This window comes from Gavia stellata, chromosome 4 (genome assembly GCF_030936135.1).
Source record: "Gavia stellata isolate bGavSte3 chromosome 4, bGavSte3.hap2, whole genome shotgun sequence".
Lineage (NCBI taxonomy): Eukaryota > Metazoa > Chordata > Aves > Gaviiformes > Gaviidae > Gavia > Gavia stellata.
The window spans coordinates 52213151-52241110 of NC_082597.1; the positions used below are offsets into that span (position 1 = coordinate 52213151).

Below are 27960 nucleotides of genomic sequence, written 5' to 3' on the forward strand. Positions count from 1 at the left end.
AGAACACTCTATTGACTTTTGCATTAGGAAAACATTTAAATTCCAATTGTTACCTGTATTGACCTTTTTTGTTCTCTGCAGCACATGACACTATTAGATTCCCTCTTTTCACCTAGAAAAGAAAAGGGCATAACTGGAAATGTATCAAGATAGTTTGAGAGGCCATCTTTTGGAGGAACACATCCAGTGAAACTGTTCTTCCACTATTATATCCTTTGCTTATGGAATCCAGCAAGGATAAATGTTATTTATGCTATTTATGGAAAGGATATATATGTGGCTACTAGGTGAGCTTTTCCTCAGAACTGAGGAAAGGTATGAGTATCATGCAGATGTTACAAAGTCTTATATATCCTTCACTGCATCTGCCCTAAAAAATTCCACAAAAGTGTCCTGCCTCCTGAATAAAGAGCAGCAAGCTGAAGCTGAACTTCAGCAGCACTCAACACTCACTGGTAGGTTGAAGAAGGCATATAGAATAGTCCATAGCTGTGGGGCCATTATAACTGAAGGTGTAGGCTTGTGGTATAAGTTTAGGAATACTTGCAGAAAATCTTAAGGAAGCTTGAATAACTGCATTTGTTAATAGCCCCTTCATTGCCTAGCCAATTCCATTCACCATTTTTTCATGGTTTTTTTCATATTTTCCTCAAGTTTTCATAGCTTCTGGGTCCTAGGAATTGCTTGGAATATTGCATGAAGCTTTTAGTACTTGGGAACTGCTGCTCTCACAGTGTAATCAGTAAGAAGTTATTTCAAAACCCTGCTCTGTCTACTTCACATTGGCTTCCCATTGCACAGCTCAAATGTGGTAATTTGGTCCTTATGTTCAAGGTGCTTGATGACTGGGCCCTAGATTGCCTAAAAATAATCTCAAATTCTGAGTAAAGACTTCTGCTTGCAACTTCAATCTTCCGGTGGAATATGGTTTTCTACAGTAAAGGTAAAGTTAGCAATGTCGTAGAAAAAGTTGTTTTGCTGGCGAGCCTGAACCTTCAAAATGAGCTGTCTTTGGAACTCCCATTTTTCAGTGCATTTTTTGACTTTAGAAATTTAGTTTTCATTGTATGCATTTTTAACCCTAGAGAAAACAGAAATAAAAAAATATGTGATGGATGTTACTTACAAATTTATTGCCTTACTGGAAAGATGAATGTGGTGTAACACCAAGCTCTGTGATAGGTGGGGTAAAGCCTATTCCATAAGTATCCCTCTTAACTCCTAGTTGAAACTCTTGACTGCTAGTTGAAAAATTCAACTCCTAGTTGAATTTTAAGTCACCTTTATGTCATAAAATATTTAATGATGCATGGTCTTTGAAATTAATTATTGAATATGATTAGTCAGTGGGTAAGCACCAACTTAACTTTCTGTCCTGCTGCTCTTTTTTTTAGTGCGTTCTCACTTTAGATTCCTTTCTATTATACAACTGCTATGTATCTTTCAGGACACACCTAAATTCATTATGTCATATACCTGGCAATTAGTTAGCCCGTTAGTCATCATACTGATCAGTACTGACTCATTTTTTTCCCCTCCCTCCCTGCCTGTATCCGCCTGTTATCTCTGGTCTTATACATATATTTTAAACTGTTTGGGAGAGAAATTACCGTTTTGCTATATATTAGTAACTAACTTAATGGGATTCTGATGCATGACTTCAGATTCTAAGAGTTACCACAGCCTGAATCTATGTATTAGATTACACAAATGACCAACTGCCCATAGCTGTCCATGGAAAGTAAAAGTTTCTGTATGGCTGCTGCTTTCACACAACAAAGAGGACAGTAGGGCCATGTGACTTATACTCCTCAGATGATTAAAAATTCAGGGTAAGTGTTAGCGTGGTTGTAGGAATTTATATTGAAAAAAGTGGCTGCAAGGAAATACTTTTGAATTTTCTGTGATTAAACATTAAAGGATCATTTTTATGAATACAAATTAGTTACTTTATTCCCCAGAATTTATCATCACTGGTGTGTGTGTGTGCTAGAATTAGTGAAGCTGGTAGAGAAACCTCTAAATAATCTTTGCTGCAGGAAGTGGTGGAGGTGATTCAGTAAATGGCACTTCCACATATGAGTCAGAGCTGAACCATAGTCTCAGCATGATATTAGAGTGGTTCAACATGCTGCTGGGGAGCTGTATTTTGAATGAGACATAAAACTCAACATCCTGTTTGTTAACAGATCTTAAAGACCCAGTGGCAATTTCTGGTCTACTAATGCTGACTTCTTGGCCATATGTAAATTCCAATTGTCACTTGTTTCATTCTTTTTTAGTGCATCTTATTCTTCCTCTTCTCTTCCTCTCTGCTTTTATAAAAAAGGGCTTTGACATCAGGGAAACAGGGGAGAGGGAAGTGATGATGTCTGTATGTTGTTTATAAAGTTCTACATTATGAAGTACTTTTCTCAGAGGTGTAGTATCATTATCATTACTGTTGCAAAGCTGCAGGACATTCCAGGAACCCTTTGATTTTATTACATTAGCCCAGGATCATACTTTACAATTTTTCTCTGATATGTTGTATTTATGATTAAAATAAACAGAAACTCCCAAACCACAAGCTCTTCTTTTAAGTACTTCAACCTTTAATATGCTGAGAGTGTTCACATTAGAAATTACATTGCTGAATGTTTGTATGAAAATTCAGTGTTTTACTTCTAGCTGCTTTCACATTGATACTTTTTTTTGCATAAAGATAATAAAAAATAGCACGTTTTATAGAAATAGAAATGTAATATACAAACTATAAAAATAACATATTATTCTCTCTTCAGGAGTATAAGTTGGCACTTCTACAGTGCTATGGAAGATACCTTCAGCAGTTCGTTTCTGTAAACCTTGATGACATTATAGATGATGTGCATCGATTTGAATCCACCTTTTTCCCAAATGGTTTCAGAGACAAAAATGCAGCACTTACGGTAGGTTTGGTTTTTTTTTTTGTTTTTGTTTTTTTTTTTTTTTGTTTTTTTTGTCAAAGACATTCACAGATTCAAAATAAGTAGCCTGATTCATCCTCCACAAATGTACTTCATATTAATTAAATATCAATATTAACATTAACTAATCTTTAATAGTTTGTCTGTATAGATTGTATTGAGATTTAACAGTCATATGTATGACATGAACATCCAGAGTTGGTGTATGTTTTTAAGAGGATATAAATGCTTATGCTTTTGTGGCATAAGCCAACCACTATCAACTTAATGTTAAAAAGGCAATTTTCTCTGAACAGGTTATTCTGTAACTGTCTACAGCAGTTTTTGCTCTGAAATAGTTGTTATTAACCACTGTCAGAATCAGGATATGGGCAAAATTTTATAACTGTCCTGCAAATGTTGTAGAAATTTCTGTAAAATGTGATCTAAGAACTGGGCAGAGTGCAAGAGAATTAAAACATTGTCTGTAATTTGTATCACGAATGTGCAAAAATACATGTAAAAAAAGCTCATGACATCATAGTAAAAAAGCAGGATTGCGTTACTATCAATAGCTTACTTGCTCACTATGAAAAAAAGAGGCAGAATGCTGAACAGTTTTGTAAATGTGTGCTCTAAGCTCTGGGAAGCTGAGTGACCTCTAGAGTATGTTGGCATCCTTTTGTGTTAATTGCTTATCATGGTATGGGCTTGCAATTTATCATTTATAGTCCATGGAAGAAAGTGTTTGAGTAGGTATAGGGGGAATGCTAAAAACACGTTAGATTTTATCTTATCAGTTCTTTGCTGAGAAGATAGATATTTCAAGAGAAACTAATGCAGGTTACTCTGTGACCAAGAACAACAAAAGGAAATCATAGGCATCTCCTGTGTATTGAGCTAATCAATTCATATTCCTCTAGTCAGAGTTAGATTATAAATAGGTGTTTAGTGAGGAGAAAAAAGCAGACAGTTTGCTTAAAAGCTAGAAGCAGATGTCATGATAGAAGAGATACTCTCTTTATATTATTTTTTTGTTTTTCAAACATAGTTCAGCTTCCTAGAGAAAATATGATCAAAGATTATGTTAATCCATTTTATTTTGGTTTTGAAAAAATGCTTTGTAAATGAATTTTGAAGTTCCAGAGATGGTTTCTCCTGTTTTCTATATGTCTGCCTAGATCTTGAACCAATCGTAGCACCAGATGTTATCAAGAGTCTATACTAAAATGCCTATTCTATAACTTGGCCTTTAGACACTGAGATATCCTTAAATTTTTAAATATGGAATCTAGTTTGACAATGATCTCTACAGTTGGAAATGGATAATGATAATGTGTCAAATGATTACATCTAAAGGCTTTATATGTAAATTTTTTGCCAGGTTTCTGCAACCAGGTGTTTTTGTTTTGTTTTTTTTTTTTTTTAAATATAACACTAAGGAGATCACAGAAATGGAGTTCCAGGGCTTGAAACTTCCAGTTTCAGTGAATTAACTGTAAAGTAATATAATTTCAAATATAGGCTTCTGAGAGGTTGATAGTTACTGACTGGCCAGATCCCACTTAGCTCATTTTCTCACATGTTGGTTTGTTCAGATGATACTGTACTCCAGACAAGACTGAGATAACATTATATTAGGTATTACAAGGAAGAGAAGGAACAATGGATCTGTAGAAGAGAAAAGTAACAGATGAGAGTGAGAAATGCGATACTTGTGATACAGATGGAGAAGCGCAGAAAAGTTAAGACTTGCCTTAATTTACAGAGGAGCTAAGAATTAAAGCCAGATTCTTTGAATATCAGCTTAATACCTCATTTATCCTTCCTCCCTATGCACCTTTCAGCAGCCCTAGTGTACTAGGTGCATTTTTGTCCTGTGATGCAGTGGAAACTGACTCAGGCTAATGGTACAGCAACCTTAAAGCTTTAGCACTTTGTCCATATTCTAATTCTTATTTCAAAAAATCATGCTGATTTTTTTTCTGCTACGCTTGAGCTTTTAATACTCACCATTTTGTTGTACTTTGCTGATGTAAAAACTGACATATGCATCTATTTTATCTATATATATTAATTTTACATATGTTTCCGTATGTTTTAGTTCCATGCTTTGCAAGAGAGGAATGTTTGCATTTATCAGATGGTTTGCAGCAGTGACAGAAATCTCCAGAATCAAGAGTCCCTGCAGACTTGTTTCAATGTCTTGTCCTCATTACGACTCACTATGCAAGTTGCTCTACCTCAGGAGAATTTGTGCTGGCTTATCTACAATGGTACCTCAGGCTTTCCATTTACATTTTTTTGTAAACCTGTGGAGGGCAACTTTATACATATTCTTTATGGTCAATCTAAGGGTCATGAATAAATCTCTAGTTAGTATTCAATCGCAGAAGGTTTTTTTAAAATTTTTTTTCCCTAAAATAAGGGATTTTTCAGTTGAAGTTTCTACATTGTGTGCCTTTTCCAGATGGACTGTTTTAAGAGTAATAGCTTTTTCATCACAGCTGTGATTAGAGTGTACTAATAAAATGAAATTTAACAGCATAATAAGGGCATTTTTTGACTGAACCCTGATTAAAAAAAAACCTCTTAAGATTTTTTATCAGTAAAATGTTTGTCTTAATTTTTTTTTAACAAGGGGATTGCAGATCTAAGAGTAGAAAATGATTGTCTGTCCATAACATTACATATTTGTATTTTTTTAAAATGAGCTTTAATTTTGGGGTTAATAATAAAACTATTCTAAAAAATACCATATGACATTTAAGAATTAGAATCTCTTTGTATATGATTTTAGGGTGCTACTTACAAATACTTGAATTAGGAAAAAAGATGAAGAAAAAATGGAACTTCCCATGAACTAGATACACAGAGAATAGTGTATCAAAATTTTTGTTTCAAGAACAGCAACAATATATTTTTGCTTTGAAAGGCAAAAGTCAAAAGACTATTATTAATTCATTCTACTATGGTCAATTGTTTCAATATAAATTGAGGAGATAATGTGGTTTTAATTTAATTTTGGAAAATTTACTTTCTTTGAGCTATAAATGGTCAAAATTCTTATCCTTTCATTTTTCTGGGACCGCTGTTGCCCTCAGTCCCTACTTTTGAGGTGTGGTTTTTGCTTGTCTGTTTCTATGGGAGAAGAATTAAAATAAAACATACTCACCTGCCATTCTTAAGTCTACACTACATGTGTGTGGGACAGGTCTCTGTACCAAGCCCAGCCAATAATCTAATCTGATTAGAAGTAAATGTTAGGTGATAACTTGGATTTTTCCCAGCTCCTGAGCATTTTTCTGCAATTTCTGGCAATAGATTTTGTGCCTCATTATACATTTGACTGATAAAAAAAAAATCTTCCTAATGCTTGCTCAATTCTTGCTTATTGGGATAATAACACCCTTCTAGCTATGACAGTTGACATTGTGATGCCTCCCGCTGCCACAGGTGTCCCTTTCTGAACATTCATACAGACAGAAGAATAGACTTTTTTCCCCCCTCCCAGAACTGCAATGTCTTTTATACTTCTAGAGCTGATTTTTGAAAAGCAATTTTGTGACATAGCCTAAATTAAGTACATTTTTGACAGGATTTTATTTGTAAGTCACTTTGATGCTTTTGAAAATTCTATTCACAATCAATTTTCTTCATTTTTCTTATCATACTTAACATCACATAATAGTGGTGTTGTCTGCTAGGACAGTGCCATGACAGACTAAAAGAATCATATAACGTAAGGTCTGTGAGGAGAGGTAATATTTTTTTAAAGAGGCTGACATCAGGGGATAAAAATAAGATTTTTCTCTCTATCAGTTATTTAATAAAAATTCAATATAGTGCATTTTTAAGATTTCATTCTTTTATGATACTGCTTCATTGTGTAGGTATTTTTGAAGCTAGTATCACCCAAGGGTTTAATGGCTTCATCTTCTCAAATTTAAAAGTAGATATAGAAAAATTACTAGTTTATTTTTCAGCCTCTGGAAATAACAACTCAGACATTAAGAAAAAGGTTCAGTTGGTTAGCATAACACATTTCATGGAGGATTATAGAACTTGCCTTTTTTTAACTTATTTTATTTTCTTTTGAAGGTACTATTCATATTTACACCATATGCAGACATTTGATGATGAGAGGTCAGTCTGCTAAGGTATGGCAAAATAAATAGAAACATTTGAAAAATTTACAGAAGATTGGAAAATGCACCTGTATTTTGCATAACACTGTACCCTGACATATCTATTTCATTGTCATTGCCAATAGTAGCACTTTGTCAGAAGGGAATAAAATGTCTAGATTGCAAAATGGCCAATTTCTAAGCCCTCATGCCTTTATGACTTTGCTCCTTCCTCAGCTGTGGAATAGAGCCCAGCATAATGTCTTGCTGGTCTTCGAGATGGGATATGTTAGACTCTTTCAGAGAGCTCTAGATGCCTTTTTTTGCGTAACTGTATCAAATCACAAGAATTGGTCTTTTGTTTTGTAAAATGTGGAAATGTACTGACACCTGGTGGCTAGGTTTTTAGTTGTAAATACTTGATAAAAATGACGTGGCCTTTCCTCCCTGCCCTTTTCTTTTTAACTATGAATGTAATTTTTGGTTGTCTTAGCTTTACTTTTTTCTCGTAAAACTTGAACAGAGTCTGGCTCAGCCTAGATCCAGTATATTTTCTTATCTGTTGGTTATATTAATCTTTCATTGAGTAGGAAAGACTTTTTTCTCTTTGAACATCTTTTATTGAAATCAGAAGTGATTTAGCACCTCCTTTAATGTATTCAGGCCTTTACTATATAGGGAACAGAGGAATTGATTGTAGGCATTTCAGATTTTTTTAATTCAGACAAAAAGAAAATCTGTATATTGACTTAATTTAGGACTAAGGTTGTGTGTATTTTGTGTACTTCAGGGAACAGCTGACCCAAAGAAAATAAAAGGGGAACATATTATTCAATCAATTTAGTAGGAATAATTCTTAAAATTGGACTGCTGCAATACTATATTGGCCCTAAAGTTAAGAGCCAATAGTGTAGTTCCATGGTTGTAAATTAATCGAAGTACAGGCTGTCATCAAAGAAGGCAGACTCCATTGCATCCCAAATAAGCTTGCTGATCTAGTTGAAAACTAACTTAGAAAAAAACGATCACTAGAGCTCACACAAAGGAAAGGGAGAACTCTCAAGATAAGAGCAGATGAGAGAGAAGGGCAGGACCTGTCTGGTGGCAAGGCTGTAGTGAAGTGGAATGGTTAAGGCAGCTTGGAGGCTAAACTATAACGCTTGATCACAGTTTCAGATGGGAAAAAACCAATAATATGCAGGAGGAATGCTTTGTAGTCAATAAAACGTTAAAAATTAATACAATTTCTGTGATTTTTTTCCTCTTTTAATTTGTCCTTCCAGATGAGGATAAATCTTTGTATGTGTCCTTTAGTATATTTATATAGTTTCAGTATATTTCTATAGTTAATGCATTCGGTTTAAAACTGGATTTCTTCAATACAGGTCCTGGATTACTTACTGTGGGCCAGTATATGTATGGAATCATCCATTCCGCTCTTATCTGTACATTATTTGACGTGGAGAGCCACCCTATATACTGCAGTTTCTCAGTGTTGTTTTGATTGTCAAGCCGGCATTCATGGAGAGGTAGCCTGATTTACCATACGTAGCATTTCAGATGCAATCAAATTAGAAATAAATATTTGTTTAAATATTCCTGCTTATTATCAGATCGTATGTATTTAGAGTTCTGCCCATATTCCAAAATCTAACTGCAAAGTGGAGGTGTATTTCCACATATAAATGAGTAATCAATTAAAAGTTAAATGCAGTAGTACTTTGCAACATAATCATAGTCATAAACTTCTAGCATTAAGTAGTGGCCAGCCCTCACACATATATCCAAAAGGTATTATTCAAAGTTTTTATTTTCCTTTTCAATTGTTGTTCAAGACCTGGCTTTCATTGCAGCTCTTTGCAGTTGTCTGATTTCAAGAATGATATTATTCTAAAATTAAATACCAACATAGAGAATATGAAAAAAATATATATTTTTAAATAATTTCTTAATTTTTTTTTTAATACTTTGGACAGATATTTGCTCGCCGTGGTCTGATTAAAATTAATGAGCTGAAGCAATTAGAAAATATCAGTTCTTCGTTGGAAAATTCAGAGACAAAAAAGAATTTTAGAGAGGCCACTGTAAAGGTATCATTCTGCAAATCATTATAAACAGGTTAGGGTAGTTACAATCTTTATGAACACAACATGTAACACAATTATTTACTTGTTCTATTCTTTGTGTCAGATGTCAGTAATGATTTTCAAGAGAGCAGTATATGAATCCAGAAGAAAGCTGAAAAGCTACTTTCGACCTAAATTAAGAGTTAGCCTGAAAGAAGCACAAAATGTAAGTCTAACATTTTGTATAACCCTTCTCTTTTTTTGTTTACTTTTTGAATGTGGTCAATATGTGATCTAATTCTGCTTAATACACATGGTGCTATTCACAAGAAGAAAGTTTTACTCTTTCAGTTTCATAGTTAACATAATTTATTATTAAAACTCAGAACAAGCTTAAAAGCGGGGAAGATGTAGTAGTTACTACTTTAGAAAATCGTGATTTTTCTAGCATTTTTTTCCTTTAGCAATTATGTTAGAAATAAAAATAAGAGAAATCTTGTTCAAATTCATATCAAGTGTATGGGAGTCCTGAGTCTGCCCTGCAGTGTTAAATTACTGTGAAAATAAAGGTGTACTTTGAAAAAAAGCTATTGGTTTAATTTTTTTTGTACTTACATTAGAGAACTCTCTTAAGTCTTCTGAGATTATTTTTGAAGGCCACTTACTTTTCTACAACATACTGTGAATTAGAGAAAGGCATCCAGGATACAAAGTAGACTTTTAAGCAAGTAATGAATTTCCTCAAATTTCACTCTTTCCTTGTGTTCTTTACAGACAGTGTAAAAAATGAGTGATCCATTAGGATAAAAATTATAAATAATGAAAGAAAATACTTTTTTGCGTGAGTGCATTGTCCCTTTATTGGTCAGCCTGCAGACTTTAATATATCAGACTTTAGTAGTTAAGTTTATCTTTATGACATTATGCTACTATGTGGGTTCATAGCAGTTATGCATCTTACTTAGATTGTATCATCCATTTTTGGTCATAGGTTGATAGATCTCTTGAATTCAAGACCCTTCCTAGGTGCAGGACTGCACAGATAGAATAGAAAGTTCTCATTTTGATTTCACTGTGCCAAAGAGGATGCTTCTATCTGAGAGGTTATTCCCTTTGTGATGGACAGATGGTGGTTCTGCTTTCCTACTGTTTGCCATTGTGATTTAAATAAATTTAATCGCTGCAGTATTCCATAGGAAGCTGCCAGAGAGGAACAACTGACAGTACTAATCGGCAAGCTCCCAAAACCACACTCTTTTGCTGACTAATATTGCCTGCTCATTGGGATGCTTTGCACCCATGTAAGCAAAATATTGTGATCTCTTTGCACTGTGACACCCTTTTGTGATAAAAAGCATTATTCTGTGGAATGTTGTTAGCTGATGGTGATATAAATATAGATAGTTTGGTTTTATGGAGTAAATTATTTTCTTTTGCAAATACGGCATTATGAAGAATTACTCTTACTGCGGTATCATAGGAGTAAAGATGTTGGTTGCTTGGGACTTCTGGAAGTCATCTAGTCCAGCCTCTGACTTAAAGCATGACTTTTGCCAATTGTAGATCAAATCAGCAGTGCTTTGTCTTCAAAATCTTCAATGAAGGAGATTCCTTAGTCAGTCTAGATAACCTCTTCCAGTACTGCACTACCCTCCTAATTAACATACTTTTCCTAATGTCCAATCTGCAAGTCATCCCTGATGCTTTGAGTCATCTGAATTGAAGTCATCTAGTCCAGTCCGCCAAAGTTGAAACTGTGGTCATTACTCCTTGTTATACTATCTATTTCTACTCGGAAGAGTTTGGCTGCTTTACTGTTGTAAGTCTTCTTCAAGTGGTTGTGGGCAGCTATTAGGTCACCCATTAGCCTCCTCTTTGCCAGACTAAGGCTTCCTCAGCCTATTCTTTTACATTTTCACAAAATCACTAAGGTTGGAAAAGACCTGTAAGATCATCAAGTCCAACCATCAACTAACACCACCATGCCCACTAAACCATGTCCCACAATGTCTCGTCCACATGTTCCTTGAACACCTCCAGTGATGGTGACTCCACCACTTCCCTGGGCAGACTGTTCCAATGCTTCACCACTGTCTCAGTAAAGAAATTTTTCCTAATATGCAGTCTGAACCTCCCCTGCCGCAACTTGAGGCCATTTCCACTTGTCCTATCACTCGTCACTTGGGAGAAGAGACCAACACCCACCTCCCTGCAACCCCCTTTCAGGTAATTGTAGAGAGCAATAAGGTCTCCCCTCAGCCTCCTCTTCTGCAGACTAAACAACCCCAGTTCCCTCAGCTGCTCCTCATAAGACTTGTGCTCCAGACCCCTCACCAGCTTCGTTGCCCTTCTCTGGACATGCTCCAGCACCTCAGTGTCCTTCTTGTAGTGAGGGGCCCAAAACTGAACACAGCGTTCAATGTGCGGCCTCACCAGCACCGAGTACAGGGGCACGATCACCTCCCTGCTCCTGCTGGCCACACTATTTCTGATACAGGCCGGGATGCCATTGGCCTTCTTGGCCACCTGGGCACACTGCTGGCTCATCTTCAGCTGGCTGTTGGCCAGCACCCCCAGGTCCTTTTCTGTGGGGGAGCTTTCCAGCCACTCATCCCCAAGCCTGTAGCGTTGCATGGGGTTGTTGTGGCCAAAGTGCAGGACCTGGCACTTGGCCTTGTTGAATGTCATACAACTGGCCTGGGCCCATCCATCCAGCCTGTCCAGATCCCTCTGCAGAGCCTTCTACCCTCAAGCAGATCAACACTCCCGCTATTTTATGCCCCTAATCATCTTGGTAGACCTCCATGGGACCCTGTCCTGTTTCTTAGCATCCTTCTTACACAGAGGAGAACAAAAGTGGATGATGGAGCCTCCTGAGTTCCAAGTAAAGGAAGAAAATAATCTCTCAATTTACTGTTTACACTTCTCCTAGTGTGACCCAGTCTGCAGTTTGCCTTCTTTGTGACAAGTTTAACAACAAGGTCTTTTTTGGCAGTGCTGCTACTCTGAAAGTTGGTTTCCAGTCTGTACAGATGCATTCCTCCCCAGATGCAGAGCTTGGCACTTCTCCCACAAGAACTACTTCCTCAAGTTTCTCAAGGTCTCCTTGGACTGAAATTCCATGATGCTTTAATTCCCATGATGTAGATATAGATCCATTGCATATGTACCCTATAATATAATGGCAAAATTGAGGAATCTCTGCATTTTTTGAAAGACAAAAGGAAAGAGATGCTATAAAGTGACATCTTCTTTGCCATAGTTTATATGATGCTAGAACAGATTCAAACATTCAGAGCTAAATGAATAGGTTAAATCTGTATGTTTTTGTTCATAATTACCTAATTTATTCATAAAATACTTTGAGATAAGTGACATGTAAAAACAATGTACTGCACTATGTACAGTAAAAGCCAAATAATTTGAAATAAGAATGATGTATTTTCTGTCTTAAATAATTGTTTAATATTGATATAATTTTTATTTCTTTGCTGTTAGTCTATATTACTTTTTTTTCAAAGAAAATTAGCTGTATTAGAAAGACTTATCAGAAACAACTGAGATTGCTCATTTGATACTGCTTGTGGTTAACAGTAAAATTATAATGAAGTTATACCAATGTGTTACAGATGTGATCTGATGGTATTGAATGCTTCTGTTACACAAGTTATTCATTAATTTTTAAAACATTATCTGGTACTTCAGTTTCAAAACATTGACTTGAATTGTAGTTAACATTAAACAGCTGCATGGTCAGGACAATTGATCTGTTCCAAACCTCACTTACTGGAGATTTCCCAGTATCCAAGATAGGGCCCAAACCTCAACATGTTCAAGTATGTGTGGTTTGCACATGCAAAGGTACCGGTCAGCTTTCTCACTGTCAGTTGATTCTGGAAGACTTAAGTACCTCTGAATGATGATCATCTAGAAGTCTTGCTGAACAATTAGGATATTAGAAACTCAGCATGCTTTCAAATATGGTGTTTGCTCCTCAGGCACCCATCATATTACTAGGAAACTATGTCTGTCACATAGCAGGAATCTCATCTATCTGATCTCCAGAAGCTTGAAAAATCTTCAGTAACTGATTTTGTTCTGCAGTGTCTGTTTGACTTTTTGACAAAACTGAACACCTAAAGTTAATGACAAATTATTAGAAATAACACAGTTCATAACTCCCCCACCAAAAGTCTTTTGGTTCTAAAATGTGCTACAACAGTTTCCATTACCTTATTTAAGATGGAATAGTCATATTTGTTTCTGCATGCCTTTTCTAGTTTTACAAGATTTGTTGAAAGATGTAAAATCTGAAAGCACTGTTTTAATAATTATTTCAGAATATTTTGTCAGTTTATTCAGTGTCAAGTGAATGCAAAAATATGGGACATTTATTTTTGCCTAATGTTTTGACTTTCAAAACAATTTCTTTTTTTAATTATAGAACATGTACAATGTAGTATAACAGGTAGAACAGTTATATTAGAGCTCAGTTCAGCATGTTACAGAGCACATTATGCTTGGACTAGCAAAGAATTAAAGCTCTCCCCTCTCTTCTAGTATGGATGCAGTGGAATTTGGTTTTGTACTTAAATCACCTTGAAAAATGGAAATAAGCTAGTCTCATCTATTTAGTTTAGGTTAGCTTTCACTTTGAGGTTCTTCTGCACCAGTGCAATCTTTGTTTTCTAAACATGACAAGACAATGCTTATGCAAAAATATTAGTAGTATTAAATTACATGACCATTCTGCTCTGCATTTTAATGAAGGTATTTAAACAAAACCTGCAATTTGTGCTTAACCTGTCCTGGAATATATGTGATGTATATTGCTTTCTGCTTGCATAGATCTGATTCCTCGATTGGGATCATGAAAACAAATCCACAGTATGGGGAAAAAGAGATATTGAACACAATGATGGAAAATATTAAAAAAATATGTAGTTTGCTTTGAAATTTTTTTAGTCTGTGAGCATAATTATGAGGATTTAATAAAAAAAGTGTTGAAAATTTTATTTTGGAGTTATTTTGCTAGGACAATGTGCATCACAGAATCACAAAATTGTTGAGGTTGGAAGGGACCTCTGGAGGTCATCTGGTCCAACCCCTCTGCTCAAGAAGGGCTACACACAGCTGGTTGCCCAGGACCATGTCCAGTTGGCTTTTGAGTATCTCCAAGGATGGAAACTCCACAACCTCTCTGGGCAACCTGTGCCAGTACTCGGTCACCCTCAAAGTGAAAAAGTGTTTCCTGATGTTTAGAGGGAAGTGTTTCAGTTTGTGCCTATTGCCTCTGGTCCTGTCACTGGGCACCACTGAGAAAAGCCTGGCTCTGTCTTCTTTGCACCCTCCCTTCAGGTATTTACATACATTGATGAGATCCCCGCTGAGCCTTCTTTTCTCCAGGCTGAACAGTCCCAGCTCTCTCAGCCTTTCCTCATAGGGGAGATGCTCCAGTTCCTTAAACATCTTTGAGGCCCTTCGTTGGACTCTTTACAGTATATGTATGACTCTGACTGGGGAGCCCAGAACTGGACACAGTAATCCAGGTGTGGTCTCACCAGTAGAGGGAAAGGATCCCCTCGCTTGACCTGCTAGCAATACTTTGCCTAATCCAGCCCAGAGTACTGTCAACCTTTTTTGCTGCAAGACCACATTTCTGGCTCATGTTCATCTTGGTGTGCACCAGGACCCCCAAGTCCTTTTCTGCCAAGCTGCTTTCCAGCTGTGTGGGTCCCCAGCATGTAGTGGTGCATGGGTTTTTTTCCTTCCCAGGTGCAAGACTTTGCACTTCTCCTTGTTGAATGTCATGAGGTTCCTATCAACTTGTCAAGGTCTCTCTGGATGGCAGTACCACCGTCTGGCATATCAGCCACTCCTCCCAGTTTAGTGTCATCTGCAAACTTTCTGAGGGTTATGGAAGACAGTGTCAAAGGCCTTACTGAAGTTTAGGTAGACAATATCCACTGCTCTCCCCTCATCTACCAGGCAAGTAATTTCAACATAGAAGTTTATCAAATTGGTTAAGCATGACTTCCTCTTTGTGAATCCATGTTGACCACTCTGGATGGTTTTGTTGTCCTTCAAGTGCCTGGAAATGGTTTCCAGGATTAGCTGCTCCATCAGTACCCAATATTAACTATGTTTTGTTTTTACTTTTACTATACTCCCAGCAGAAATAGTTCCTCTTTCTTTGGAAAAGACAGATAGTTATAGTATTGATGAGGCTCACTCATTATATAAGTTATTTGAAAACAAAAATAACTTGTTAGCTTTAATACTCTAAATGCTGTCATACATTGTACAGATCAGGTATTTTTTTCATCAGGTACACATCTGAGCTTGTCTGTAAGTATGAATTTGGAAGCTAAAATAAAGGATGTGGATCCAGCAAAGCGAGAAGAAAATTCCCCAATTTTTGTCTAGTTAAATGTGGCTAGAAACTGATCTAAAGTGTTTTTATTTGGGAAAGTGCCAAATAAATAGAACTGAAATGTTGATGGATTATGAGCAACATTTTAAACTACTGTATCTCTGACTTTATGTCTGGTAGTGGTTTGGTATCCATGTAAACAGAACATTGAAATAAAATTTTAAAATATTTTCTTATATAGATCTCTGATTTCTTAGCTGTCAATAGTGTAAATATATTTTTGTGTGTTCTGCCTTGTATTTTTATGTTACATTGTTTGAAATGTGCAAGTGAAAGAATATAACAGTGCTTTGCTTTCACTGAAGTGCTGAGCATCCTAATCTTTCTCTGATTTTCTGCAAAGTGTGCAGAACTTAGCTCATTATGGTAAAGTTTGTATCATTATAAAGAGAGATCTGGGTGGCTTTAAACTACATGGCCATAATACTCTCACTCATAATTTCTATTGTATTGTTCTCTAAGTAAAATACCATGCAGCAGTACATGTGGTTGCTATGAAATTATGGCACTTCTGAAGTACTGTACCCACTTAGCATGAGGATTTGCTATGCCTTTAAGGCATGAAATTCAAACAACAATATATTTTACAGTATATTATTTTCTGTTTTAAATGTGTACTTACTTTCTGATGGATAACTGTTTTGAAAGAAATCTTGCTTTATTGTAACTCTGTTTAGATATTACAAGGATAACATTACCTTTTCTTACTTAGTTGCCATGGCCTCGCAGTACTACTGAACGGCTGCTGACAGAAATGTTTGACGGTGCCGCAGCTCAATTCCTTGCCATCCTGGAAGCTCTGTCTGATAGCAGCAGGCATGTGTTGCACCCTGCTCCACCTGTTCCTGATGAAATTGAAATTCGTGATGTCATTTCAGAGCTTTTTTTTGCAGGCCTGGAAATCCTCTCAGGTAACAGCATGAAGAAGCAAAAAGAGTGTTGGTGAGGAGCCCAGAGCTATTTCATTTATAACAATCACACCTGTAAAAGCAGGCAATCTTTCTTATCTTCATAAAATTTAAGATAAAAATCTGGGCCAATATCTGTTGTCTGTTTTATCAGTAAAAATCTACAGTAATTTACACATATCTTTTCTCAATAGGATGGAGTTCACTTTCTTCATAGCAGCCCATATAGTGCTGCGCCTTGCATTTGTGTTTGTTGATAACACACCAGTGTTTTGGCTGTTGCTGAGCACTGCTTGCACAGCATCAAGGCTGCCTCTCCAACCCTCATCCCTGCAAAGGCCAGTAGGCTGGGGTTGGGCAAGAGACATAGCTGGGACAGCTGACCCATACTCACAAACAGCTATTCCATACCATATGACATCATGCTCAGCAATAAAACCTGGAGCTAAGGGAGAGGCTGGGAGCACATTCGTGGTTATGGCGTCTGTCTTCCCAAGAAACTGCTACGCATCCTGAGGTCCTGCTTTCCAGGAGGTGTCTGGATATCTGCCTGTCTATGGGAAATAGTGAATAAATTCCCTTTTTAGCTTTGCTTGCACACACAGCTTTGGCTTTTCTTATTACATTGTCTTTATCTCAGCCCGTGAGGTTTTCCATCTTATTTTCTCCCCCTGTCCTGTTGAGGAGGGGGCGTGAGAGAGCAGCTGGGTGGGGGTCTGGAAGCCAGGCAAGGTCAACATACCATGGTGTTTCATGTATTTTTTTCAAAAAAATCACTCAAAGTTAGATTAAAAACCTTGAGAAATACACTGGACTTGATTCCTTCCAAACCTTTTTTGCTGGGCTCTGGACTGAATTTAGCCATAGTTATAGAGATATTTTGTTAATGAAAGAATCTATAGACACTAAATACACTTCAGAATTATATTTTCTTGATATGATTACTGGCTAATTGGAATCTAACAAGTCAAATACAATATCAACTGATTTAACAAATTGTCTATATTAAAGGTGGAGTGAGCAGAACTGGTATTCAAGAAAGTCATTGCACCAATCAATTTGGTATAATTAATGCATCATCAACCCTTCTGCAGTTGATACTAACAGGTAAACTAACATTGAATTTTCAAAGGATTCTGTACCCAGTTCTGCTTGGTGAGCAGAATTAATTTTCATGTTAGTAGCAGTTTTATGCATAAAGGGACTGCAAAATGCTGTCCTCTGCATGAGATATGCTTGTTTATATAGATAATGTTAAGGCATTCAAAAAGGATTATCTACAGATATCATTACGATTTTCTTAACACATGTATTATTTAAACAGCGTATAGTAATATATGGACATTGTAATCACATACTGTTCAGCGTAGCAGTTCATCTAGACATGTTAATGCCCCTAAACAATCAGTCAAAGGTCAAATTCTGCAATGATATCCTGGTACATTCTTATGGAAGAGAAGTGGAATACAGTAACAAGGACTGTTGTAAGCTTGTTGATATCCTTGGACCAATCATTTTGCTGCTTTGGAAAATAACGGCTGTCTATTACTAAGTTAACACTGGTAACATCTTTTAGCCAAGTGACCACATGCTCAGGTCATCTGACAATGACTGTGGCATATTCTTAGGACTGCAGAACACTGCTGAATGTATTAGCGAAGACACTTGCTTAGAGTTCCAAGGACCAGGAAATCCCTTTTTTGCCTTACTGTGGTTTGGATAAACTTGAAGAGTGAGAAAATAGACTCCCTATGTGTACATGCACATTTTCTGATACAGTAATGAGAAATTCTGACCTGTCTTGCAAGAAATTGTTCATCTTTCTGTGCATTTTTTTTACTAAATTTATGGGAAGAAGGGTCATTATGGGGTTGTACCCAGATTTAAGCTCTTTCTGCAACAGAAAGTATTAGGTCCTTGATGTCCTCTACACAGGCACGTTAATATGAATAATAGCACAGCCTTTTTGGAATGTAACAGGACATTGCAGATACATCATTAAAGTAGTATGTAAGCATAGATATTACAGCAAAATAATAAAGTTATTGTATCTTGTAGAGCTATTAAAAATCCTTCAAGATTATGCTGACTATTCAAAAACACATGTAGAGTTTTATCATTGTATTGATCGATACCCAAGTTATTGCTTAAATTAAATTTCTGAATATATATATAAAACCCAGGTAAAATATTTTTGTCATCACTGCAGGAGAAAAGGGGGTGTCTGGAGATGCTGCTGTGAAATTTATAAAATTAGCTTTCAGCTATGAAGAGTGGGACGTGTTTGATTCTGCTATTGAATTTGTTGTTAATTTTCTTCAGGTAATCCAGATGCTATTTAGACATTCTTTATGTAGTCTTTTCCTATGAGGGTAAGGAAGAGTATTCAAAGTACGTATTTTAAAGACAAATTTTCTATTGGTTGTTTCTCTCCATTAGGCTCAAGATGACCCAACATGGAAAAAAGCTGAAATGGAACTCAAACTTATTACCCTGATGCAACCTTTACTATTTCCAAGAAAATTTAAACATGATTTTTCTATTAGTGAAAATAATACCAAAGAAGCTAGGATGCCTCATGGTTCTGAAAAGAAGCAAACATTCAGAAGTGAGTGTTGTTCAGTTGTAGCTGTGTGTGCATTTCAAATATTTTTACAGCAAGAAATTTTGTTTATTATTTAAAAACTATTTAATATGGTGCATGCAGTATTCTATGACAAAAACTAGCAATTGAGAAATTGCAACCTACTGAATTTTGTCCAGTTTTCATCTGACAAAACATGACTTTAAATGATTTCTCTTGAGTGTGAAATAGCATTTATGTTTAACATACATCATGTTATATGCAAAGCTGTAAAATGAATGGATGTTTTCAGACAGGTTTTCAGGAAAAAATGAAACAGACATGTTTGACTTTCTTTTGTCCTTATGCTCCAATAATGTAAAATTTATTGGCATCGAAGCAAGAAAAACTTGTTAAAGCAACTGTAATTTAATTGTATAACATTCCAAAAACCTGCAAATACCTTGAAAACTTTCCATTTCCAAAAATAGCTATGCTCACTTTTCACAGAAAGTGAATAAACATGGGAATATCTGTCCTCTTTGTATTTACTATTTCTTAGAGTATATTATCTGCTGGCATAAGTTGTTGATATCCTTGCACCAATCATTGTGCTGCTTTGGAAAATAATAGCTGTCTATTACTAAGTTAATACTGCTAACATCTTTTAGCAGAGTGACCAGGTGCCCGAGTCAATTCACTTAGATGTTTTCAAACATAGATTTGTAACTAGAAATAACATCTTGCCTTTCCTTTTCTTCCTTTTCTTCCTTTTTTATAAACAATGAATGTAGAGGGTTCCTTAAAGCATGGAGAACCTTCTCATGATCTTATGATTTTGGCAACAACAGTGTTTTCCTGTGTCTCCACATCTAAGCAGGTATATAAAATTATAGACATTTCTTCTGAATGAATCACATAATCTGTAATGAACGCATATAATTTAAGACCAAAGGAATCAGTTGCATGATTAACAAACTCCAGAAATGAAATAGCAAAAATGAAAAAATATAAGATGTGATCAATTTCTGATTTTAAAAAATATTTGTTTCATTTTTTTTAAAACTTTATTGGTACTATGTACTCAGGCTACTTTAAAAATGTTTAATAGATATTAAATCCATTTGGAATATTATAGAGCTAATTACATGTTTCAGCTAATCAAGCAGAGATCAAATTTCTGATATTAGATTTAGGTGGGCAAATATGCTCATCTGTAGAAAACATTTGTGCAATATTTATAGAAATGGGAGCAGTGACCCTAAGGAATGATAATGCCTTTATACAGCAGCAGTATGTCTGCAATTTAAGGTAAATTCTCACTGCAAACAAACAAAAAACTAGCAGCAACAAAACCAAAGAGAGTGGGGCTTTTTGTGCTGAAGTCAGTACTACAGAATAATCCCGTTAGATATCTGACGGTTTATTCCCAGAGTAACCACTTTTAGCTTACTTGCTCAATCTGAGATTTCCCTTAATGTGCTACTGTGAGGGGGAAAAATACAGTGCCATGTCTCCACTAGCATTTACAATAAAATAGTTTGTGATCCAAAAGACTAATGAAAAATTTTCCTTAGAAAAATGTGTTCTGCTAACATGTCATATGTCTTAACTGCTAAATTAATTTTAGATATAATTTGAATATTGCCCCAGTTTGAGTGTATATGGGGCACACACATATTTTAGCTTTACTGTAATATTTTCAGCCAAAATATCCTGCCTGTGAGGTAGTTATACCTTTAGATAGCATGATTTGTCATTTTTTTACATGACCACTGTATTATGGAGGCAGGTTACCTGGATTTAAATTCTTCTGGTTCTTATACAGTTTCCCACAAATTTCCTCGGTACCTAATCCATCCGGGCAAGAAAGACAAATTCTCCCCTGATTAACAGTGAATTCACTGATGGCAAAGTTACATGATACAGCTGAGCCAATCTAACAGCTTGCTGCCACCAAACGAGTGGCAAAATTCATCTTGATTTACTTTTTCTCCCCTCACCTCTCAGTATCAATGTCCCTGAAATCTTATGGTCACACACATACATGTGTACAGATAGTGTGGATATAGCAGGCTTGAGTTTCATTGCACCTGAGATACTAATCCAACTCTGGCATAAATGGTTATAAAGATGTGTACTGATCCTTAATCACTGTTCAGAACGTGTTAAACACAGATGGACTGTATTGCCTTTTAAAATGTGTTAATTAGGTTAACTGAATAGAGTTTTGAATTTGTTAATTATTCTCTTCATAAGATGCAGATCTGTTTTAACATTTCTTTCAGTTGTTAAGATATTCCACTCCAACCTTTTTTCTAATTGTTTAAGTTGTTCTTCACTGGTCCCTCATCTGAGATGCACCAACAATCTGTGGAAGTACTCTGTCAATGCAAAATGAAACCTACTAATTTAGATCTGCAAATATTTAAATACTGTAACAAAAAAAATCCCAAAGTTAATATAACTGTTAAATTACATTACTTAGTTTCCCCAGTATGTATTGACTGTTATAATATTTCACAGATAGTTAATTTGCTTGTGTCTCCCATGTAATTTTCATCTCACTGCTTTCCCTGTCTGTGTGACTTTTAAGAGCTTGACAATAAAAAAGGAAATACAAAGCCCCCAAACTCTAAACCCACTTGTATTGTTGGGAGTAGAAAAGCTTTGGTGGTCTACCAGAAATTACTTTTTAAAAAAATATTTCTTAAACTTTCAAAATGTTGTCATCCCTTATAAGAAAGTGAAATATGATGATTTATTTATTTTGGAAAATTTTGAGAGTGTTTATATACTGTATATACACCTGTTTCTATAATTATTATTTTTTTTCCTTTCCAGAATATCCAACCTGACAAAGAAATACTTGTTGATGTCATAAAGTTTTTGTGGCAGAAGTGTAAAACAGGACTTCAGCAAATCCAAATGAGTGGAAGTGACTACTTAAAATATATCCACAAATACAAAGCTTACCAAGTACTCCTTATTATAATGTATTTCTCTTAGCATGAGTGCAGTCTGTTATAGTAAAGCCAAGATAAAATACTGATCTCCAGCCTAAGTACATTTTCTTATAGTAAAATGCAGATAAATCTTCTTCACTGAAAATTTGAATTGTATATACACTTTGAACAGACTGTGCTCCCATATGCCAGTATTAAAATACTTCTTAGCCTTTTCCCAGTAAAGTAACCCATTCTCTGCCAGTGGGTCATGATTGACATAGTGGAAGTATTTGAGCATGATGTAAGAAGAAGCATTTGGTGTGTTGTGGCAGAAAATATCAATATAGTTCAAGAAAGTTCCCTCGATCAATTGAAGAAAGAGGGAAAAACCTTACAGCTTAAGAGAAGGGACATGAGGGTCAGCAGGATTTGGCCCACTGAACAGAGTCACAGCCTTACTTTGAACTTTTCCTGAGACTGAGAGGCTTTTGGTGAAGTGCAGTCTTGTGAAGGATAATTTACATCAGTTTCTTTGGGCTGCCAGTTGATGCTGACCAAACAGTTTCTGGAAGAGTTAATTTTGTGGCCCTGATCCCTGTAACAAAATTGTTGAGAGATTCACCAGAAGGTAATGTACAGTTACTTTCCTCTGTGTATAGAACAGGGCATTCAAGTCTCTTTTATACTGTGTAAGTGGGAATATATGGGGATAAATGAGAGGCAAATGATCAAATCTGCTATAAGGCTTACCCCACTATGACAAGGTATAAAAGTTGTGCCCATAGAACATTCATAAATCTTCCTAAAATAATAAAATTCATAATATTCTAAAATAAAAAAGTCTGCTGTCTGAAGAAATAGGGGCTTTGGAGCAGCACAAATTCAGCGTCTTAGTCTGGTGGCATTCAAAAACCAGAAGTCAAATTCAAGAAAGGAGTTGTGTCCAGGTTTATGAATCTTTTTAAACAATTTTGAGTGCAAAATCCTATCTGCCTCTGTAACACATAAGTATCTTCGTAAAATTACTTTTAACTCTGTCCTGATTCTTTTTCTTTCCCCTTCCCTCATTTTTAGTGGGTTCATGTACTCTGGATAATAAATGAAGTAATTCAGAAGAGCAGCATAGCAGACACTAATATTGTAATGCTTGCAGAGATAACCTTACTTCTAACTGCAATATTGGAAAATGTAGCTGATTCTACAAGTAAATCTAAGAAAAAAGCAGGTAAAGCTTTCAACAAAAATGTAGTTGTCTTTCAAGAATGGCTTTAAAGGTTGGAACTTTTTTGAGTTGAAAACTTTTGCAAATATACATATTCAAAAATTGTTGTAAAGAGATTGTTGAGAGTAGAATAATAATTTTTTTGTACATACAATTTAATCCATAAACAGAGCTAATGAAACCTGGTTTTCAAAGGATTTATGCCTTATTTCCTTGCATTTCCAGTTCTGCTGAAATATACATTTTGAATCACATCTCTTATGACTCACCCTTCCCACAGGTCTTCTACATGTCTCTTAGCCCCTTCAGAGTAGCCTGAGATCACTGATACATGCTCTCTGAATATTGGCTAGGCAGAAGGCAATGTGTGCTGTGGCTCATTTGGAGCATTCAAGTGCTGGTTGACTAGTGGCAAGCCAAACAGAAGAGGAAAATATTGAGGTCATACTGAAGCTTTTGCTTTTATTGAGCCATTAATTTGGATCTCTTGTCTACACGAGTCTTGATTTTTGTAGAGGAATTAAATTGTCTTTGAAACTGAACTTAACTTGGCTGACACTATTGGGATATAATCCAATCACATTAAACAAATCTCCTTACAAAACCTAACACTGTAAAATATGAATATTTAGACATACTTCTAAAACTTCTCTGTTGTTGTGGATGTAGGAACTTGGAATATGAATCATATTTCTCGTAATTGTTTTGCAGTAACTAGACAGTAGATTTTAAGGACCCTTTTAGAGCAACTCTAGGAACAGAAGAGAATGACAATACCTTTTGCTTTCTTTGAAAGTAAGAAAATCTTGAAAAAGTACTGTTCCATTATAAGGTAGAGTAGGTATTTTTTTCTGTGAATGTTATGAAAATCAGACCATTCTGATGGAGATTGGATGAATCCTCATTGTAGCATCACTGCTATTCTTTTTCATTCAGTTTAAATATGTCTCTCTGGAGAAAAAAACCCTGAATAAATAGGAGCCATTGCTCAAAACAAGCTGATAAATAGCCAGCTAAGTATGTTTATACTGAGAAGAGTCTTTTTACTGAATGAATGCTGAGTGAATACAGATTTTCTTATTTATGAGCAAAAATTAACAGGCAAAAGTGGCACAAGGAGTACAGGAGTGACTAGAAGGTTGTCCCTCTGAAAGGGCAAAAAATGAATTTATTTTGGTGAAGAAATAAATTTTTGACAGGCTAGGAGGCTGTAAACAAGAACAAAGAAACTGCTTCCTCTTGTTTTGGCTGCTTCTTGTTTTGGAAAGAAAAATGCAATTCTGGGTGCATTCTTTATAAATGAAAATAATTTAAACCATCCAAATGAACATTAAAAGGGTGATAATATCCTTTCAAAAATATTAAATTGAAATAGTATATGTCATAAAAATATGACCTCACGTATTTAAAAGTCGTCCTGTAAGTTAAATCAGCATTAAACTCACTGCAAATTAGATAACAATAGATTTGAATTGATTTAAAAATGGAAAATTGATATGAATGCTACAACAATGTGAGGAACTACAAAATGATTCCAAGTTTCATTGGCTTGGATATAATGTTGCTTTGAAATATAGTGTGCATTTAAAAATACTACGATATTGGATAACCATATACTGAATTAGTATAATTGTAGATATGTAGCTATTGTGTTTAAACCCTGAAAAGCTTTTCAAGAAACAATATAATTACCTGTCATAGCCAAGTGCTGAAGAACTGAATTATTGCCAGACTCTTAAGTTAGTAGTAGAGCTAATCAAATGGTACCAAAATTTTCTGAATATATTTAATTTTCACTTTCTGATTTTCTTCCTATTAAAAAAGGAAAAAGAAGTGCCTCTCTCTCACAAGATGAAACCTGTGATGTTCCTGAAATACTGATGGTAACATCTAATTCATTTTCATTAGTACAGCGTTTTTCGATAGCATAAGAACACTTCTGCTTGAAGCTTTTCATACAACTTGTATTTCGTTTTATAAAGCTGAAATGTTTCACACAATCATGCTAGTGCAGAGGAGAAAAGCAAAGACATTTTTTCAAATGAAATAAAATCTGAAATTTTTCCTGTAATCTTTTATGGTAATCTGTGAAATGGAGGAAGTTTTATCTGAAACATTTTTTACAGCGTGTTCATACTGATTTCCACTGTACACTCTTTTTATGCCAATGTGTAGTACCAGCTTTAAATTGTTTAAAAGTGCATTTTTTTAAAGATCATACAAACTTTAGTCCTTGCTTCATTTAGGGAAATATTTTGGGTTGTGTTTTTGTTTGTTTTTGTAAGGGTGATGTGGAATCAATGGAACATCCTGAGTGCCCTTGCTTTGTTCAGTGTGTTCAGTGCTCAGCACTTTGCAGGTGTCCAATCAAATAGTTCAAAATTGCTTACTAAAATGCATTAAGAAGAAAAGACATACATTAGTCTGAGGATTCAGGAATTTTGCCAATGATATGTCTTAATGCTTACACACATGGAGAGCCTTTAATTCAGTGACAGTCTACTTAAAAGTGTTGTTTTCTGAAAAATCAGTGTTTTCTTAACAGTATCTAGTGGAACATGGAAAAACTGCTTGTGAAAAATACTGTGTTTGTCAACCTAATTCTCTAAGTTCAGTTTCATTCTGCTATAAGCTAACTCTTCTAGTAAATTGTTTTTTGAAAGCTGAAGGAAAATCAGTCCTAAATTAATTAAAATTACTAAAAATTGAAAATATTGATATTAGTATATAAAAGCATGGGGAGTCCTGCCTACATAAAGATTATTTGACAAAGTTTAAACTGCAACAGCTAAAAATAATAGCACTTTACTTTTGATAGTCCATATTACAGCTTTTAATGCTGTTATCTAATAAAATGTGTTTCTATGTGTTTTCATTTCAGAAAAGTCCTACAGAACAATTACAAGTTGCTTATGAAAGTCTTGAAAATGCAATTAATGGAATGAACACATCTCGCTTAATGACCCTTCTACCAGATGGAAAGTCAATATTTGACAACTGCTGTATAAAGGTTAAGTCTACAAAAAGCTACACTGCAACAAAATCTATAAATAATGCATTGGGTTTTGATGACACAAAACTCGTATTTTCTTCATACTTAGAAATCTTAGCATTATCAAATGTACCTCATCTTCCTGCTCCATGTAAGAAGAGAATAGAAAAAATAAATCTCTGTGTAGTAGAAATAGCATTTTTCTCTTTCAGTAATAAACCATAAACTCTTTTACGTTTTCTCTGCCATTTTGTTTTGGAAATAATTTTAATTTGTAGCTTTCTCCTATAAAATAAAAGCAGAAGTCCTTTTCATGTTTATTGCTTGCAACTGTTTATTATTAAAAATAATTTTTGCTGTTGAGGGGAGTTCAGATTTTCTAAATATTATCATTGTACACCAATATGATCTTTGTTTTGTGGACTGGTAACACAATAAGACAAATTTTTCTGCAGTTTCCTATTTATTATTAATACAGTTTCCTATTAATTCTCAGGTTTTGTCTAGTTTTCTTTATCCATTATCCATGCTTTCTCTGTCTAGTCATTCTCCTTCCTTCCATGCTTTCTTGAATGACTGCATATTACACAGATATGACAAATTTCAGTGTTTGTCAATTTATTGAAATAATAATATCAATGTCACGATAAATGCAGTAGGCTAAGTAATAAAAGTTTGTGTTTGCTTAATTTCCACTTCCTATTTATCAGGTGGACTCAAATGATCAGAATTTGAATTCTGTTTTGGGATGTGGTAGTAGTAAGACAGGAACAGGTTATGGATTTGTAATGGATTTACACTTGGAGCTCATTCAGGCCCAACATCGAGTAGCTGTGAAACTTCTTAAAATGGCACAAGGTAGGTTTCAGTAAAGCTAAATGATCTTCATAGCTTGATTAGAGCCCTCTGTTAATATATTTTGTAATACTAAGATATAAAGGATTATCTACTTTCTGAAGAGGAGCTGATGTTGGGCAGTTTGTATGCCATGTACAGACAGAAATAATGTACTGAATTTGCAGAATTTAGATTTACCACATGATACTAGTCTCTAACCTCTACTCAACCAATGGGAGTTAAACTTTGCTGACAACCACTGGATTTGATTCCTAGACAGTTTGATGTGGTATTTCAGTTATAATATTAACTGTTACAGTGTTAGTGAGGGAGAATTAGGGGATGCTCTGCAGAAATTTTTCTTCTGTAATGCTAATTTTCTCTCTAGAGAATGACTTGAATATTTTATTCAATGCTCTTTGTAATCTGAATTTCTACTGTGAAGTTGTCCTTATCTCTTCCCAGTCAGCAAGTATCCCACTCTTGTCAAATGCCTTCTGAAAAAACTCTACTTGGTCTGCCATTCCTGGTGGGTTTTTTTAAAATTAAAAGCTAGTATTAGTTTGACACTGCAGAGCTCCCCTGTGCACTGCTCCCTATGATCAAACCAGATCCCTTTCCTGTGATGTTAGTATAACTACTAAAGTGTTAGAGCATGAGGGTGGAATATTTTTAGTGGCATGATCAGTCCAATAAATTCTCCTTGAACAAAAGAAAAGAACATGAAATGGAGCAGAGCTTTACCACAAAACTACGTATTAATCCCTCTCACTAAAATTTTCTCAATAGCACTATCAGAATGAATCACTCAGGATTTCCTTCCCACATAGGTGCTCAAAAGGATCACAGAAGTCTTAAGTCTAGCAAGTCTCATGTGAAGAATATTAAAGATTTCCATTATTTAACAGGTAAGGCTTATTGATTAAGATTCTAGAAG

At 35.3% G+C, this 27960-nt stretch overlaps 1 protein-coding gene across 1 annotated transcript in view; it reads left to right on the top strand.

Annotated features, from left to right (window-relative positions):
* CFAP54 (cilia and flagella associated protein 54) overlaps positions 1-27960 on the top strand; it is a 117527-nt gene that overhangs the window by 7118 nt on the left and 82449 nt on the right. Inside the window, 17 exon segments of the mRNA XM_059817033.1 lie at positions 2784-2930; positions 5032-5203; positions 7029-7087; positions 8440-8583; positions 9031-9144; positions 9245-9346; positions 16266-16464; positions 17473-17568; positions 18671-18783; positions 18901-19075; positions 19819-19904; positions 21869-22003; positions 23047-23197; positions 25019-25077; positions 26076-26204; positions 26897-27044; positions 27854-27931. Of these exon segments, the coding sequence (XP_059673016.1) occupies positions 2784-2930; positions 5032-5203; positions 7029-7087; positions 8440-8583; positions 9031-9144; positions 9245-9346; positions 16266-16464; positions 17473-17568; positions 18671-18783; positions 18901-19075; positions 19819-19904; positions 21869-22003; positions 23047-23197; positions 25019-25077; positions 26076-26204; positions 26897-27044; positions 27854-27931 (2107 nt within the window).